Genomic DNA, 19067 nt, shown 5'->3' on the forward strand with positions numbered 1-19067 from the left:
ACAGAGAAAATGTGACCACATTCCCACATTCTCAAGCATATTTTGTATGGCCTGTTTACCTAATCAGAGAAATTCTCAAGCATTCTGTAATTTTCCTTAACTCTGAAAATGAGTTCTAAGCCTAATAAAAAGGGAAATCTCTGACAGTAAAATTGGGAGTCCACCTGTGAGTAAACGTACGTATTGCGCAGGGGACTGTATTTCCTGGTCTAGAGGCTCCTGGCTATCACTGTAAATGGGACCCCCGAGCTGATGACAAGAGCCTGGATGTAGTGATTCATGACCAGTGGTGTCATGTATGCATATATGTGATATTTCTTTCTTTATTATTGCTTCTCCTGGTCAAGAGACTCCTGGCTTTGCTTGGATGAAGTGATGCATGACCAGTGATGTGATATTTCTTTATTATTGTTTCTCTTCAGTTATATAGCTTAATCATTGTGTATCTTAGACAATAATGACTTATATACTGAAGTGAACCTCTAATAAAAGTCTTATTTACCTAATACGATGCCAAAAGAATCCACTGTAATTGTTAAGCAGTCTGCGTTAGTGCTGAGTTAGTGATTGATTAGGCAGGCTGTAAAACCAGAGCAATATATTTTGCCATGGGGGTGGGGTGTGTGCGTGTATCATATGCCTTCCTTCTGAAGTTTAAAAAAGAAAAAAGGAAGAAAACAAGGGCAGGGGAGTAAAGTTAAAAAAAAAAAAAATCCAAAACAGAGCACACTGTTCTGAGTCCTAACAGGGAGCGACAGCTGGTAGAAAACCCAAGGGGTATCCTGGTGAGTAGTGGCCAGGTCTCAGATCTCTGGGTGGGTAGTGTGTGTACCTACACATGTGCTGTGCAGGAACTGGTGCATTTTTGACATTTGTGTTTTTGACATTTATATCCCACATTATCCCAAGCAAACTCGGATTCAGTGTGGCTTACAATTGAAAATAGAGTGAGACAGAATAATAGAAATCAGTAACAATATGGGAGCAAAACGGTGGATATATCTGAAACATTAACTAAGATGAGATTTACCATATATACCCAACAGGGCATTTAAAAGCCTGTCCTATTAATGATGCTGCATGTTCAAAAATCATGGCGATAAGTATAGACAGTTATTCAAATATTATCTCATGCACACACCAGAACAGGCATTCATACAACACATTGCAAATGTAAACAACAACTTCTACCGAGTTGGTCCATTGAAGACTAGTTTAGCACCCTGCGCCCTGTTTTGCCAGGTACCAAACCTGGAGAGTCCCAGAGTGCTCAAGCCCCCCTGCTCCCCCTGCCACAGGCCCTCAGTGTTTTCGGCAGGACCAGAGGTTACCTTTCCACCATTCTCTCATGGAATGACTCTGAGCAGACAGAGTGCCTCCTCAGGGTTATATGGTGAAGCAGGTCCCTCCTCTCCAGTGATGCTGAACCCATAGGTGTAGCTAGGAAGCTTCATAGGTTGAATGTGTACAGAATTGGAGCCTGAGTGGCAGGGTTGCCAAGAGATGGAGTGGCATGGTCTGGGCAAACAATCTTAACGGCCTCCTGGGCCCCCTCTCCCCTGCACTCCAGTTTGATCATCACTTACTGCATCTGCTCTGTGTGCTCTTGCCTGGATCCAGATTATTGTGTTAACATGTACTTTGCTGTGCTGCCACAGGGCCTTCCTGCCATGTCCCCTCCCACCTACGCAGAAACAGGAAGTACTTCACAAAGGAGGAGGTGGGACAAGGCAGGAAGAAGGACCTGTGGCTGCGGAGCAGAGTTAACATGGGTCCTGGGCCTGGCACACAGGAGCAGAAGACCAGTCCAGCCTTCTTCTGCCTGTGTGCTTGCCTGCCACTGGAAGCCTTGCCGGCGCTGGGTCCACCTTGGAGGCCAGGCCCAGGAGAATGTTGCCTTCCACCCCTGCAGCCCTTTTGAGTGGATCCAAGTCTTGGGTTCTGGTTTGCCTATAGGATTACTCAATAACCTTATTATCTTTATGCCTCTTTGTATCCTGTGATTCCAGAAGGTAAATTTGCTGACTATACCCCTTTCATCTCATGTTCGTTCAGACTCCACGTGTAAGTCAGCATTGTATGTATTGTCTCTTCTGCTATGGAATACCATTCCATTTGGAAAATTCTCATCAAAGGTTCAAAGTGGCATCTTTTTTTCTTTTAGTTTTTGACCTTGATTAGCTGCTGGTAGTTGGGGTGAGGGGAGCTGGTGATGGGATAGAAATGACGGTGCTAGCTCACATTTGAGTCTACATTCTTTCTTTCTTTTTCATTTTTAAGGTCTCTGCCTTTTAAAAATATATTGTAAGCAGCTCTTCTATAACCATGAAGGGCAGAATATCAAAAGCTGAAATATGAGTAAATGTATATTTGGGCACAATTTTTATTAGAACTTGTTTCTGCATGTTAATCATGCTTTACATGTGGAAAAACTTTTCTATAATTGTTCCCATTTTGTTTACTTGAAGAAATGGCAGTAGTGTGTAATATATAAACATTTCTTTTCTTTTTTTTTTCCAGTGAGGATCTCAGACGCTGGTTTATTCAGCAGGAAATGGATCTCTTTAGGTTTCGCTTCAGTGAGATGAGTAAAGAGAGCATCCAGAAATTTCTTGCACATAATAATTTAACCTATAAAGCTGTAAGTCTCTCTTTACTTTTTATATTCTTGCACTGTTGTCTTGCTTTGAAAAAAGGATTTTTAATCTGTAGATAGGGAAAAAGCTGAGCGTCTTGTGACTTTCAATCTCTTCTCCATTTTTTCTTTTAACTGTTTTTTCCCCTGTTCTCTTCCCCCCCCTTCCTTTATCTTTAAGGCTTTCACTGAGCTGTGCATTCTCTGCTGTCAATGAAATGGGTAACAATGTGAACAAGGCAGAGATTCCCTCACACCATATTCTCTCTTGTGCAGCTTTCTAACAGAAAGGCCTCACTATCTTCTGTAGTATGATGCTGTCTTTCTGCTATCAAAAGGTACTAGTTGAGTCTGGAGGAAACGCAATTAGAGAGGGCTATGGCCGGAGGAGGGGGTAGAGGGGGAATCTCTAGGCTATATAAAGCACTTTTATTGCAAACACAGCCAATTCTATACTACACACATAAATGGGAAAAATTACTGGGGGTCTCTCATGAATACTCAGTATGGGAACGAGTGTTTGTTTCGTTGCTTAAGGTGTCAATTTCCAATGCTCTTGTAGAAAATGGCTACAAAATATTGTATAGTTGGTATTACACACCACAGAGATTAGCTAAAATGTTTAAAGGGGGGTCGGCTCTCTGTTGGCGTCAATGTGAAATGTTAGGAGATATGGCTCATATATGGTGGGCCTGTCCTCATGCTCAACAGTATTGGACAGGAGTGGTGAGGCTGATTATAAGCATAACAAAATCAGACTTTCCTATGACAATGGACTTTTGCCTTTTGCATATGCGACCCCAGGGGTCCAAAAAATATATGTACCAGCTGGCTACCCAGATATTGGTGGCTGGCAAGTTGGTGCTCGCAGCGGCATGGAAACAACAAACTCTGCCGGGACTCAGGACTGTTATAAGGAAACTGGACTACATTCACCTAATGTCTAAGCTAACGGCGATGCGACAAGGTCGCCTGGTAGTGTATCATCGAATATGGGACACATATATTGAGTGGTCGGCGCAGCCGGACCCTGCCTTGACAATTAACTAAGGGGGAGGAAGGGGGTAGAGGGAGGGGGAGGGGGTAAGGGGTATATAAGGGGATTACAGAGTAATAGAAACAAAACAAAAACTAATGTTGATGTAGCAGAGGGAAGTGGCGATACTGTTTGTTCACAATTGTTTCTGTGCGATTTGTGTATGTTCAATAAGTATAAATAAACATTAAAAAAAAAAAAAAAAGGTACTAGTAGGAGTGAAAAACAGTACACAGCAACCAATAGTGTGCTAGCTTGGTATTTCAGAGCAAAAAACTAGATTTTTCTCAGAGGACAAGCAGGCTGAATATTCTCATGATGGGTTGTCCTCCGCGAAGGCCCAGGAGACCGAAACTTTTTAGAAAAAAACAGAAGTTTGTAGAACGCTCCGTCGTGTGGGCCCGAGCGCACCGCGCATGCGCGAACGGCTTCCCGCCCACAACGCAAGCCTGACTTTACTAGTTCTTTTTTTATCCGCGCTTCGAGAAAGTAGTGCTCGCTGCTACTCCCTTGTTTTTTGGCTTAGGAGAACCGCTTTTTTTGCGTTTATCGTGCCCCTTTTTTATTTCCCTTCTCAAATAAGATTTAAAAAAAAAAAGTTTCTTTCCCTTATTTTTTAGTTTTTCCTCACTCTTTGAAGTTTCCTTTCTTTTTTCTTTGCGGTTGCCTTTAGGCTGCTCGGCAGTGTCTTTTTTCCCTATTTTGTGCCTTTTTAATTGGCACAATCGAGCCTTTTGATTTCGTGGACGCTATTTTCCCGCCCATGTCATCGAAGACTCCCACCGGCTTCAAACGCTGTACTCGCTGCAACCGGACCATCTCGGGTACCGACCCCCCACGCGTGGTGCCTCCAGGTCTTGGGCCTGATCATCTTCTAGCTGCCTGTAAGCTGTGTAAGTTAATGAAGAAAAGGACCCAGGTGGCTCGAGAGGCTCAGCGTCATCGATCTCCTCCCATGCACGGTACCGAGAGCTCCGGGGAGCCGAGGGAGTCAACACTTGAGAAGCGTCGGTGCTGGGAGGACTGCTCACCCTCCATTCAAGAGGTACCAATGCATCAGTCATCTGGCAGCCTGGTACCGGCTCTCGAACCCCCTCAGATTCTGGCACCGACTCCTGCACCGGCCCCCCAGCCTTTTCTGATGGAAGCTCTCGACGAGCGCATCAGGGCCCTTCTGGAGCTTCTGGAAGGGTTGCTTCGCCAGTCTGCTTCGGTGTCGGGGGTGCTTGCGCCTTCCGCACCAACTGTAGAGGCGGCATCTAGGCCATCACCTGCGAGGAGGTCTCCGTCCTCGGTACTGCTTGCGGTGCCGGCGTCGGCTGCCACCCAGGTTGATTTCCCCTCGACGTCGGTGGAGGAAGCTTCACCGGAGTCTAGGCAGGGGTCGACTTCTCGACACCCCCCCACGAGGTCGTTTATCCTTGACGTCGAGGCAGGCTCGGTTTTGGGCTGCTCTTAGAGAACTTTTGTCCAACACCAATGAAGAGCGCTCGTGGCAGGAGGAGGAGGACCCCAGGTACTTTTTGGAGGAAGAGTCGTGTGGCCTCCCCTCTGATCCCACTCTGCCAATTGAAACTAGGATGTCTCCACCTGAGAGTCTTTCTTTCTCATCCTTTGTACGGGAAATGTCATTATCCATTCCCTATGGAGGTTGTGGATGAGCCCAGGGCTGAGATGCTCGAGGTCCTGGATTATCCTTCTCCACCTGCTGAGGTTGCAATGGCCCCCCTGCACGATACACTTAGGGAAGTGCTGATGCGGAATTGGTCTTGCCCTCTCTCTAATCCAGTGGTCCCTAAGAAGTCTGAGTCCCAGTACAGAGTCCATGGAGAGCCTGTAATGGTGAAGGCCCAACTTCCTCACGATTCCATGGTGGTGGACTTTGCTCTCAGAAGAGCCAAGAGTACTAGAGACTATGCCTCGGCACCCCCAGGCAGACAGTCTAGGACCTTGGATTCTTTTGGGAGGAGAACGTATCAGGCCGCAATGCTTGCTGCCAAGATCCAAACATATCAGTTCTACACGAACATTCACTTACGGAACTCGGTGAGGCAACTGTCCAGTTTAGTTGAAGCACTTCCTCAGGAGCTTGCTGAACCTTTTCACCAGGTGGTCAGGCAGCAGAAGGCGTGTTGCAAATTCCTGGCCAGGGGGTATTACAACACTTTTGATGCGGCATCCCGAGTAGCTGCTCAAGGTATAGTGATGTGCAGACTCTCATGGCTGCGCGTCTCTGACCTGGATCATAAGACCCAGCAGCGGATGTTCCTTGTCGGAGGGATAATCTTTTTGGCGAAAAAGTAGAGGACATGGTCGATCAGATTAAAAAGCATCATGACGCCATGGATTCTTTCTCCCGCCGGACGTCTTCTGCTACTGCCTCCTCTTCCAGGAGGTTTTTTGGAGGGAAGAGGAGTGCTCCCTATTCCTATAACAGGCATAGGTACACTCCTGCTTCTCGGCAGCTGGTTCAGGCTCAGTCCCAGCATGCGTGTTCCCGTCAACGGCGTGCGCCTAAGGCCCCTAGGGCTCCCCAGCAAAAGCAAGGGACAGGCTTTTGACTGGCTCCAGTGCAGCACAGCCGCAGTAAAAGTGTCTGTGCCGGGCGGCTTGCCTGTCGGGGGGGGGGGGGGGGGGGAGGGTTGGTATTTTTTCACCAAAGGTGGCCTCTCATAACCTCCGACAGGTGGGTTCTTCAAATAGTCTGGTTAGGATACACCCTCAATCTGATATCCAAACCTCCAAATTGCCGACCGGGAGCTCATTCTTACAGCTCCCAGCACAGGCAGGTACTTGCAGAGGAACTCCGCCCTTCTAAAGGCCAATGCGGTCGAACCCGTTCTACCAGGGAAGAAGGGCTGGGATTCTATTCCATGTACTTCCTTGTGCAAAATAAAACGGGGGATGTATCCCATCCTAGACCTTAAGGGCCCTGAACAGATTCCTGGTCCGAGAAAAGTTCAGGATGGTTTCCCTGGGCACCCTTCTTCCCATGATTTAGGAAAACGATTGGCTATGCTCTCTGGACTTAAAGGATGCCTATACTCACATCTCGATACTCCCATCTCACAGGAAGTATCTTCGATTTCGCTTGGGAACTCAGCACTTTCAGTACTGTGTACTGCCCTTTGGCCTCGCATCTGCGCCCAGGGTCTTCACAAAGTGCTTGGCAGTTGTCGCAGCATTGCTACGCAGACTGGGAGTGCATGTGTTCCCTTATCTCGACAATTGGCTGGTGAAGAGCACCTCGGAGGCAGGGGCTCTACGGTCCATGCGCATGACTATTCAATTGCTTGAACTACTGGGGCTTGTAATCAATTATCCCAAGTCCCACCTTGTCCCAGTTCAAAAATTGAAGTTCATTGGAGCTCTGTTGGACATACAGATGTCTCGAGCTTATCTTCCCCGAGCAAGGGCAGACAATCTACTGACCCTTGTGTCCTTGGCTCGAGCGTCTCAACGAATCACAGCTCAGCAGATGTTGAGACTCTTAGGGCACATGGCTTCCATGGTTCATGTCACTCCCATGGCACGCCTACATATGAGATCAGCTCAGTGGACCCTAGCTTCCCAGTGGTGCCAAGCCACAGGGGATCTAGAGGATGTAATTCATCTATCCACCGACTTTTCCAGTTCCCTTCAGTGGTGGACCATTCGATCCAATCTGACCTTGGGACGTCCATTCCAAATTCCTCAGCCACAAAAAGTGCTGACGACGGATGCATCCCTCCTAGGGTGGGGAGCCCATGTAGTGGAGGAGTGGCCTAGTGGTTAGGGTGGTGGACTTTGGTCCTGGGGAACTGAGGAACTGAGTTCGATTCCCAGCACAGGCAGCTCCTTGTGACTCTGGGCAAGTCACTTAACCCTCCATTGCCTGCCGCAATGAGCCTGCCATGAGTGGGAAAGTGCGGGGTACAAATGTAACAAAAAAAAAAAAATAGATGGTCTTCACACTCAGGAAGCTTGATCCCTTCAGGAAAAGGATCTCCAGATCAATCTCCTGGAGTTACGAGCGATCTGGAACGCTCTCAAGGCTCTCGGAGATTGGCTGTCCAATCACATCATTTCAATTCAGACAGACAATCAGGTTGCAATGTATTATACCAACAAGCAGGGCGGCACCGGATCCCGCCTTCTGTGTCTGGAAGCCGTCAGGATGTTACTTTGGGCACACCACCACAGTATGCTTCTTCAGGCCATGTATCTGGCAGGCTTAAAAAACAGTCTGGCCGACAGGTTGAGTAGGATCATGCAACCTCATGAGTGGTCACTGAACATGGACGTTGTCCGCAAGATCTTCCGAGCGTGGGGCACCCCCTCGGTGGATCTTTTTGCCACTCAGATCAATCACAGAGTCCGTCAATTCTGTTCCAGACTTCAGGCCCATGAGAGACTAGCTTCAGATGCCTTTCTCCTTCATTGGGGGACAGGCCTTCTGTATGCGTATCCTCCCATACCTCTAGTAGGGAAAACTCTGCTGAAACTCAAGCAAGACCGTGGAACCATGATTCTGATTGCACCTTTTTGGCCCCATCAGATCTGGTTCCCTCTTCTTCTGGAGTTGTCCTCCGAAGAACCGTGGAGATTGGACTGTTTTCCGACCCTCATCACTCAGAACGAGGGGTCGCTTCTACATCCCAACCTCCACTCTCTGGCTGTCACGGCTTGGATGTTGAGAACTTAGAAGTTGCCTCTTTAGGTCTTTCAGAGGGTGTCTCCCGTGTCTTGCTTGCTTCCAAGAAAGATTCCACAAAAAAGTGTTATTCTTTCAAATGGAGGAGATTTGCCATCTGGTGTGACAGCAAGGCCCTAGATCCTTTTTCTTGTCCTACACGGACCCTGCTTGAATACCTTCTACACTTATCAAAGTCTGGTCTCAAGACCAACTCAGTAAGAGTCCATCTTAGTGCGATTAGTGTGTAGAAGGTTAGCCTATCTCTGGACAGCCTTTAGTTGTTCGCTTCATGAGAGATTTGTTTTTGTCAAAGCCCCCAGTCAAACCTCCACCAGTGTCATGGGATCTCAATGTCGTTCTCACCCAGCTGATGAAAGCGCCTTTTGAGCCACTGAATTCCTACCATCTGAAGTACTTGACCTGGAAGGTCATTTTCTTGGTGGCTGTTACTTCATCTCGTAGAGTCAGTGAGCTCCAAGCCATGATAGTGCATGCACCTTATATCAAGTTTCATCATAACAGAGTAGTCCTCCGCACTCATCCTAAGTTCTTGCCAAAGGTGGTGTCGGAGTTCCATCTGAACCAGTCAATTGTCTTGCCAGCATTTTTTCCCTGTCCTCATACCCGCCCTGGTGAAGACAAGTTGCACACCTTGGACTGTAAGAGAGCATTGGCCTTTTATATGGAGTGGACAAAGCCCTACAGACAGTCCGCCCAATTGTTTCTTTCGATCCCAACAGGAGGGGAGTCGCCATCGGAAAACGCACAATTTCCAGTTGGGTAGCAGATTGCATTTCATTCAGTTACGCCCAAGCTGGGCTGTCTTTGGAGGGCCATGTCACGGCTCATAATGTTAGAGCCCTGGCTGCGTTTGTGGCTCACTTGAAGTGAGCTTCTATTGAAGAGATTTGCAAGGCTGCAACGTGGTCATCAGTCCACACATTCACATCTCACTACTGCCTTCAGCAGGATACCCGACGGTTTGGGCAGGCGGTGCTCCAGAATCCGTTCGGGGTTTAGAATCCAACTCCTCCCTCCTAGGCCCATTTCTGTTCTGTTCCAGGCTGCACTCTCACTTAGTTGTGTTTCTTTTTAGGTCAATCTATGTTATGTCCTCGCCGTTGCGAGGCCCAATTAACCAATGTTCTTTGTTTTGAGTGAGCCTGGGGGCTAGGGATACCCCATCATGAGAATATTCAGCTTGCTTGTCCTCGGAGAAAATGAAGATACATACCTGTAGCAGGTGTTCTCTGAGGACAGCAGGCTGAATATTCTCACAACCCGCCCTCCTCCCCTTTGGAGTTTTTCCAGTTCTCTCTCTTGCTGTTTATTTAACTACTAAGGTCAGGCTCGCGTCTCGGGTGGGAAGCCGTTCGCGCATGTGCGGTGCGCTCAGGCCCGCGCGACAGAGTGTTCTATAAACTTCTGTTTTTTTCTAAAAAGTTCCGGTCTCCTGGGCCGTCGCGGAGGACGACCCATCATGAGAATATGATGCTAGGGTCCACTTTGGGTGTTAGCATCCAAGAAAAAGATCTAGGTGTCATTTTGATAGTATGCTGAAATCTTCTGCCTAGTATGTGGTGGTGGCCAAAAAAGCAAGAAGGATGCTAGAAATTATTAGGAAAGGGATGGTAAATAAGACCAAAAATACTATAATGCCTCAGTATCTCGCTGCATTGTGTGACCTCGCCTTGAGTATTGTGTTTAGTTCTGGTCGTAGTATCTAAAAAAAGATATAGTGGAGTTAGAAAAGATTCAAAGAAGAGCAACCAAAATGATAAAGGGGATGGAACTCCTCTCATATGAGGAAAGTTTAAAGAGGTTAGGGCTCTTCAGCTTGGAAAAGAGAAAGCTGAGGGGGAGATATGATTGAGGTCTACAAAATCCTGAGTGGTGTAGAATGGGTAGAATTGATTTTAAACTCTTTGTAAAAGTACAAAGACTAGGGGACACTCAAAGAAGTTACGTGTAAATACTTTTAAAACAAATAAGAGGAAATATTTTTTTTCTTTCAACAAATAGTTAAGCTTTGGAATTCTTTGCTGGAGGATGTAGTAACAATGGTTAACATATCTTGGCTTAAAAAAGGTTTGGATAAGTTCCTGGAGAATAAGTCCTTAGTCTGCTATTGAGACAGACATGGGGAAGCCAGTGCTTGCCCTGGGGTTGGTAGTATGGAATGTTGCTACTGTTGGGGCTTCTGACAGGTATTTGTGACCTGGATTGGCCACTGTTGGAAGCAGGATACTGGGCTAGATGGACCATTGGTCTGACCCAGTGTGGCTATTCTTAATTTATCTTATGTTAGCCAATATTTCTCAGTTTCCTCATGAGCAGATGGTAGGTGAGTGTAGACTTTCTTCATTTTTTGGAGTGGGGGGGGTGGGGGTGGGTAGGGGAGATTTTTGTTGGTATTCTACCTTTTGCCCACTTTTTGGTCACCTGTTGTGATCTGGTGAAGGGCTTTTATCTTTACACTTATGTTTACACTTATCTTTACACTCGTTTGTATTCTTACACTTGTTTGTAATCTTGTTTGTATCTCTACATAGATTTTTAGTAATTTATTGCATTCTTAAATTTCACATATTTTACCGTTTTGTATGTATAATATGCATGGCCATTATAAGACTACTGTTTCTATGTGCCTTTCTGCATCCATCATGTATATTTTATTTAAATATATTTTATCTGTATACTTTATTTGTTATTTTAAATTTTATACATCTTTGGTTCATTATATATATGGGTTGTGATTACACACACTCATTATATAAATGGGTTGCGATTACATATATGCACTTTAAATGTATACTTTTGATATAAAATTTTATTTTAAAGCCACTATTATATATGATATGTGTCTTTATGTTTTTATTATATATGTTATATTTTTGTTTTATTCTTGTTATACCATTACTCTTGTATGTTACATTATTTTTTTATAGCTTTTAAATAACAGTGTTTTTGTATGTGGTTTCATTTAAGTGTTCTCCTGATGAAGGCTGTCATGCTGAAACACGGCACTATCTGGTCAGCGTTTTTCAACCAGTGTGACATAGCTGCTCCCCAGGTGTGCTGCAGGCAGGAGTAGACTGACAGTTCTGGCAGTCAAGGGAGCAGCAGATGGCTCAGTGCCGCATTTCTTCCTATTTTTTCGATTCTCCTCCCTCACTGCCCCCATTCCCCGGTCTACTGTAAACCACGTCTTGGAAAGAAATTCCCTGGCAATGGCAGTAATTCACAGCTGCTGGCTTGCAGCCTGCTTGGAGTGTCTTTTCTGCTCTGGTCCACCCCCACGTAAACAGGAATTTGTGTCAGAAGGGGACAAGTCGCAGTAGAAGAGAGGCGCCAAGTAGGCTGTAGACAGCCCATCCTCCCACCCTGTCAGACTGTCATAGTAATGCTTGAACGTTTTCACTTATATACACTGTCAGCTAGCACATTTGCTTATTTCCGATCTGACGAAGAAGGGCAACCTTCGAAAGCTAATCAAGAAATGTATTAAGTTATGACAATAAAAAAGGTATCATCTTATTTTCTTTTCCATGTTTTATTTTGTTTGATTTCTATTGATAACCTTAAGAGTGGACTAAAACGGCTACCACACTCCTCTGCTGCAGCTAGGAAACCTCCTTGAAGACATGGTTCTTGATTTAAGGTAGACCCGGGGGGGGGGGGGGGGGGAGGGGGAGGGGGAAGAAAGAGAAAAATCATGTAAGTATGAGGAGGTGGAGGGAAGAAAGAGAAAAATGCTGGACCTGGGGAGTGGACGGGAGTTAGGGAAGAAAGAAAGAAAAGCCATGGACTGGAGGTGGGGGGAGGAGAGGAGAGAAAAGCCATGAGCTGGAGGGGCAGAGGGGAGGGAAGAAATTATGGATCCAAGGGGTGGAGGGGAAACAAAATGATAGTCCTGAAGGTGGAGGGGAGTACAGGGCTTGTGCATTGTCCGAGGGAACTGCTGTATTTATGTTTATATTTGGTAAACAAAATTGTAAGTTGTATGTTAAAGTGTACCTGCTGTACATCACCTTAGGTGAATCTCTTCATAAAGGTAGCTAATAAACTCGAGTAAATGAATGAATTTTGGGAAAGTCAGCTTGAGACCGTGTGTTGTCTGAGTACTTCATACATTTTGAAGCCTAATGGGTTAATACCTGTTAAATCTACACACGTTTAATGTATAGATTACAAGATGGACATGCCTCAAGGAGCACAGTAAGTGCCTAAGTAGCACTTCAGTGAAGTGGAATAAATGGTGACATTTTGGATGACAGGCTCATCAGAACGAGTGGGAAAACACAGGTGTCTCTCCTCAAGCAACAGGAACTGAGGATATTGCACAGCACCATTAAAATGAAAAGCAGCTTCATGCCTTTTTTTTTCCATTTTTAATGATGTCTTGCAGTGTCTTCATGAAGCGTGATGAAAGTTAAAGTTTATGCAGCTTATTTTAATATGAAGTTTTAACTTAGAGAAAGTCTACTTAGTTTTTCAGCAGAAGGGTATGATAAAAATAATGCTTAGGAAGTAGAACCTATTTGTGTAGGTATCAGTATTCTCTCATTCTTTCTCCCTCTTTTTCCTTTGCTGGATTGTGGAGGAGCATTACTGCCTGGACTGTCTTTTTGAAGGTTCAGGTAGCCGGTATAGCTCATATGTTGTGCTGCTTTCCCACACTAGTGTAAGAATCGTTTTTTTTTTCCCATGCCATTAGCATGTTGTACATGGTAGCTCCCCTGAACAGATTGTACCTGAAAGGTATTTGAGCCCTGAGATTAAAATGAAGATTGTGTATGTCTTGAAATGAGATCTCCCACAGCGTAGCTCTGCTGCATGGATGGGGGGGGTATTGATGTCACCCTGGGTGTCCTGTTAATAGTACTACTACTACTTAACATTTCTAAAGCGCTACAAGGGTTACGCAGCGCTGTACAGTTTAACAAAGAAGGACAGTCCCTGCTCAAAGGAGCTTACAATCCAAAGGCATATTACCAATCAGCCAGAAGCCCTGGGTTCAAAAGGTGCATATTTGCATTTATTTGAAGGTATTGGGGCTGTTTTTTTTAAAAATCCTTAGCAGTTAACCCTTTTTATTGTTCTCGCAGTATTTACTAGGTTTATTTTTAAGATTTGTGATAATGTTAATAACCAGATGAGGGAAGCAGGCTATGAATCTACAGTATATCTGACATATTGGAGCCCATCTTCTGGTTTCTGAATGGGAGATACCAATAATACTCAACTATATGGAGTGGAGGAGTAGCCTAGTGGTTAGAGCACCTGTCTTGCAATCCAGAGGTGGCTGGTTCAAATCCTGCTGCTGCTCCTTGTGATCTTGGGCAAGTCACTTAACCCTCCATTGCCTCAGGTACAAACTTAAGATTGTGAGCCCTCCTGGGACACCTTGAGCTATTACTGAAAAAGGTGTGAGCAAAATCTAAATAAATAAATATGCAGGTCTACTCCTTGCTAGCTTTCAGTGGTTCCTGTTTTCAGAAATGTGAGGTGTGGAGGTAAGTGGTTAAACATTTTTTGTTCACTTTAATTAGTAGCCTTAAGTATTTGAATACTGAACTTTCCACCTTTGAAAGTTTGGTTAACATCAAGAGGCGTTTAGTTAATGGAGTCTGTTTTATATTGTTCTGTTACATACAGTTGCATTTGCAGTCTTGAAACATAACCTTGCACTGAGATCTTTGGATTATTCTGTGAGATGGAGGCTTTATTGTCATTCTAAATATGTTTTTATAGAAATGGGTTTCTTGTTGCCATGCTTTTCCTTGCACATCAAGAGAGCAGGGGGCTGTAAGAGTGAACCATTTATTTACAATGTTTATTCATCTAAGGTTTTTAAAATTTTGGCATCTGTTCCATATGGTATGTCCCAGAATATGGTTAACCTTTGTTTTGAGACTTAATAGAGGTGTTCCATGGAATGTTGGCACATACCTTAGAGCAGGGCTTTCCAAATTGTGGGTTGTGATCCCAGCTGGGGGTCATGAAACTCCTGTTTGGGGTCTTGATCTGGGTGAGTCCTCATTGGCCAGCGTCTCCTAGGGGTTGCATTCTTTCTGTATCTACACAGATCTTTGATACACGCATACATGTGTGTTTGTGTTTGGGTGTGGGTGCATGCAAGTACAACAAAGGGAAGCCAAGGGAAGAATGACTGGTAAAAGGCTTCCAACCACCCAGTGAAGCCTGAGATCTTGGAAGATGTAAGAAATTCCACTTTTGAGTTTCCATTCAGTGAGGATATGAAACGCTAAATGAAAGGGGAATCTCCTAACACTCAACCTTAAAGGATGATATGAAACCCCTCTATTTGGTACCTCTGGAACAGACAGGCTAACTGAGTAGTACTTCAGTAGAGAATAAATAAGAGTATTTATTCTTTGAATAAACTGGAGAGAAGCCATATGACTTTAAAATCCTGAAACTGTTGTGAGTAACATATCTGAATTATAAGAACGATTGTCCAATGATTTTTTTATTGAATTGTGATTTAGGATCCGAAAGTTGTATACAAAGCACATAAATTTATAGCAATAAAATATATTGTCCCAAAAAGGATCAGTAAAACTGGTCTTTTTATTAGAGCTGCATAATATTATCTTTATTTATTTGTTGCATTTGTATCCCACATTTTCCCACCTTATTGCAATAAGGAGGGAAGACAGGGAGAGAAGGCTCTTTCCTTCCAAGTCTCCCTGAAGTATGACTATCCAAATGCTTACATTTATACCCTTAAACACATATGAGGTAATGGATTCATCTGCACAGAATTCCATAGCAATAGCAAGACATACTTTTTTTTTAACATTTGTTTATTGGTTTTCAAGAATAAACAACCTCAACTGGTACAAGCTTATGGTAAAACTATTACATCAACTAAAAAAAAAATATACAGCTCAGTTGTTCATTTCTTTTTAAGACATACTTTTTTAAAATACTGAACTTAAATCTAAGTAAATACACTAAAAGTCTAAAGTATAATGGCATAGTAAAATGAAAAAAACTATTACATAACATTTCTTGACTACTTTTAATAATAGACTAATATTTATGGCTTGCTTTCTTTAGTTAAAAAAAATATACTTTACTTTTCCAAACAAAATACATCAATCACAAATACTGGTCAGTTTCAGACCTTTTGTAACCTTTCTCTTATCAAATAGCCTTTCTTTGTCAATACAGAAAAGAGGTCTGTAATACACATCTTTATTTATACTTACTGGCCTTCTCCTAGGTCAGCTAAGCCAGCATTTGTAAATAACTAACTTAAGACAATTTTCTTGCATTTCTTTTAAAGACATAAGTTTAACTCATTATCAGTTCCAAGTTTTAGCCAGTACAAAAAGGAAATTGGCAAGGACATGGCTTTTGAAGATTGCTTCTGATATTGTTTGATATTTGTTGATATTTTATTTGCGATGTTATGTTGTAATTGCTTTCTGCAGTTGGTGTGTCTTTTGAAATGAAACCCCACTTAAGCAGCACAGAAAATGTAAACTGTACACTCAACTTGCGTCTGTGGAGCAGCATGTAAATGCTGTCTACTTTATAAGTCAGAACAGTTTTAGAAGCACAAGTACTGGGGATGTCTACATTAATTTCAGGTCTTAAATACTTTGTCAAATGGAGGGCTTGGTTACCCTTGCTTTTTAGTGTTTTCACTCATGTAGTAGTAGTACCCCTACTACCCTGACAATTGGCTGATTTGAGCAAAGTCCCACAAGGAGACAGCAGGCTGTCTGGAGTACGGGCTAGGCTTGGAGGCACCAGAGTGCATGCTGATCTTCACTGTCGCCAGTCTCTCAGGTTGGGGGGTGCACATTGTCAGGGTGAGCTAGCACAGAGTTGCTGGTCCCCAGAAGAGAAGAAATTGTCCATCAGTCTCTTGGAGTACTGGCCCATTCATCCGGCCCTTCTACCCTTCCACTACATGCTTTGCCACAGGTTAGTTTGGGTCCTATTGGACAATGCCAAGGCAGTAACAAGGGGGCACGAAGCGTCGGCATTTAGGCCTAGAGGTGGCCATGCTACTTACCTGGACGGAACTCAGTCTGCAAGCTCTTTCAGCGGCGCATGTAGTGGGTGCCATGAACGTGGAGGCTGATTTTCCTAAGCAGTGATTTTATAGATCTGGGGGAATGGTGGATTTCGCCTTTCAGGCAATAGTTGACTGTTGGAAGCCCTGATCATGGATCTTATGGCCTCAGCTGCAAACATGAAAGCCCCATGCTTCTTTTTTTTTAAAAATTCTTTATTTATTCATTTCACATTTATATTAATAACAGAACATAAATGTATGGAAATATCAGAAATAACATACGGTATTACAAAATACCTCCCATAACTAAGGAAATAACTTTTTTTTCATTTTGTCCACAATATGTTGAATCAAGAACTAAGAAATATAAAACAAATGGAAAAGTTACATAAATTTAAATAGCAGACGAGAGAGCAAAACATCCACAGCCAATTTTACAGCACTCTCCCTAACTATGGGGCTATCTCTATTGGCGGTACAGCCTTTTCTTTTGACTCAATAAATTCGAGTAATTTTTTAGGACTAAAGAAAGGATAATTAACCGATTGCAAAGAAATACAACATCGACAAGGAAATTTTAAATTAAAGGAACCTCCCAACACCAAAATTCTAGATTTATAGGTTAAGAATTCCTTCCTTTTCTTTTAGGTAGTTCGCGCTAAGTCCGGAAATACTTGAATTTTTTGTCCTAAAAAAGGCTCATTAATATGTCTAAAGTAAGACTTTAAGATATTGTTACGATCATATTCAAGTACAAATGTGACCAATAATGTCGTCCGTTCAGAGATCAGCTCCAGAGAAAACTCCAAAAATTCAGTTAAATTTAAATCTTGAGATGTAGTTGGTTGTTTTTTATCTGTGTCCGTGTTATAGGGGGATACGCCTCCTCTGGGATCCCCAAAACGTCCTTAAAGTACTTCTTAAGCATCTCTGAAGCATTAATCAAAGGAGATTTCGGAAAATTAAGAAATCTCAAATTGTTTCTGTGAACATTATTTTCTAGATATTCTATCTTTTTTTCCTGAACTTCTCGCTCTTTGATCAGAGCTTCCGTTATATGCTGAAGTTTAGTGATATCTTCTTGAATTTTCAAATTTTTGACACACTGTTCTTGAAATTGAGCGTTCAATATCTGATTTACATTTTTTAGATCCGTTATTTCTTTCTTAAAGGAAGCATTAATCAAAAGTAGTGTGCTGTTCACGCCCTGGATAGCTTCCCATAGCGAATCCATAGTCACTACATTTGGTCTTAGTAATCCTCCGCTACTCACGGTTCCGATCTCCGAGGCAATCTGCATACTTCCCTGAAGGGGTTCGTGCAGTGATGATTCCTTGCCCGGGGTTGATGTAGTTATGGGGCCTCCTTCAACTAGCTCCGAGGCTCTATGCTGCTCCAAGAAGCCCCATGCTTCTTAAGGTTGCAGGAGGGAACTGATGTCTGAGGGGTTGGATGCTGTGATCCAACCTTGGTCATCTCAGGGACTCCTATATGTCTGTCTTCCTTGATCCCTGATAGGCCATCTCATTCAGAGGGTGGAGCGACATCGGGGTCAGGTGGTGCTGGTAGCTCCTGATTGGCCTTATTATCTGTGGAACAGAGATCTGATGTGCTTGCTGATTTGTGGCTCCACTTTTTCTGCCCCTCTACGTGTCTCTTCTTTGTCAGGTCTCCGTTCAGATGCCAGGTACTTGCTTGCAGCATGGCTATTAAGTAGGCATGTTTGAAGCGGAAAAGTTACTCTGGGAGAGTGATTTCCACCATACTCAGTCCCGGGAAGCGGTCCATCTCACTGGCCTATGTCTATGTTTGGCATATCTTTTGAGGATTGGTATAGTGACAGGGAGGTCTCTCCCCTTAGGCCTTAGAAGTTCTGGATTTTCTCCAGGTGGGGATGGATAAAGGGCTAGCTGTGTCCTCTGTGAGTTAATTGGCGGCCTTATTGTCCTTCAGGGGCCCGGTAAAGGGCAAGCTGTTGGATCTCCATGCAGACTTGTACAGGTTTTTCTGAAGAGTCAAACATTTGAAGCCACCATTTTGAACAATTGTCCCTTCTTGGGATTTTAACCTAGTGTTGGATGCCCTTTCCAGGGCTCCTTTTGGGCCTTTGCTTTTGGCATCAGTCAAGGACCTTTCCCTGAAGGCAGGATTCTTAGTGGCAATTGCTTGGGCTAGCTGTATGTTTTTTTTAGCTTCTGGCCTTGTTCTGCTGGGAGCCTTTTCTTCTCTTTTTATCAAAGAGAAGTTGGTTCTTTTTGCTGAAAATGGTTTCTCAGTTCCATCTTAACCTGGTCTTTACTTGTCCATGTAGACATTTGGAGAACATAGCACGGTTATTTGAAGAGGATGGAGGAGTTTTGGAAGACAGATAGGCAGTTTGTCTTCTTTGGGTTACAAGGAAAGGAGAGGCGGCTTCCAAGACACTTTTATAGTTAGGTGAATTAAGGAGGCTATTGCATTGGCTTAATTACTTGCGGGCAGGCATTTGCCTGCTGAGCTCAAGACCCATTTCCCAAGACCCATTTCCTTGAGTGCAGGCCTCATTTTGGGCATAGTTTTTTTTTTTTTATTTCCAGTACAAGACATCTGCAGGGTAGCTACTTGGTCATCTCTGCGCTCATTTTTGTGAAGCATTACTTCCTCAATGTTCAAGCTTGGCAAGAGG

The 19067-nt window shown here is 43.8% G+C and overlaps 1 protein-coding gene across 2 annotated transcripts in view; it reads left to right on the forward strand.

Moving 5' to 3' along the window:
• Nucleotides 1–19067, forward strand: part of PRIM2 (DNA primase subunit 2) — a 470633-nt gene that overhangs the window by 82236 nt on the left and 369330 nt on the right. For both annotated transcript variants that reach the window (XM_030198993.1, XM_030198994.1), the window contains exon 5: nt 2521–2641. In XM_030198993.1, the coding sequence (XP_030054853.1) occupies nt 2521–2641 (121 nt within the window). The remainder of the gene's footprint in view (nt 1–2520; nt 2642–19067) is intronic.

This window comes from Microcaecilia unicolor, chromosome 3, assembly GCF_901765095.1.
Source record: "Microcaecilia unicolor chromosome 3, aMicUni1.1, whole genome shotgun sequence".
NCBI lineage: Eukaryota > Metazoa > Chordata > Amphibia > Gymnophiona > Siphonopidae > Microcaecilia > Microcaecilia unicolor.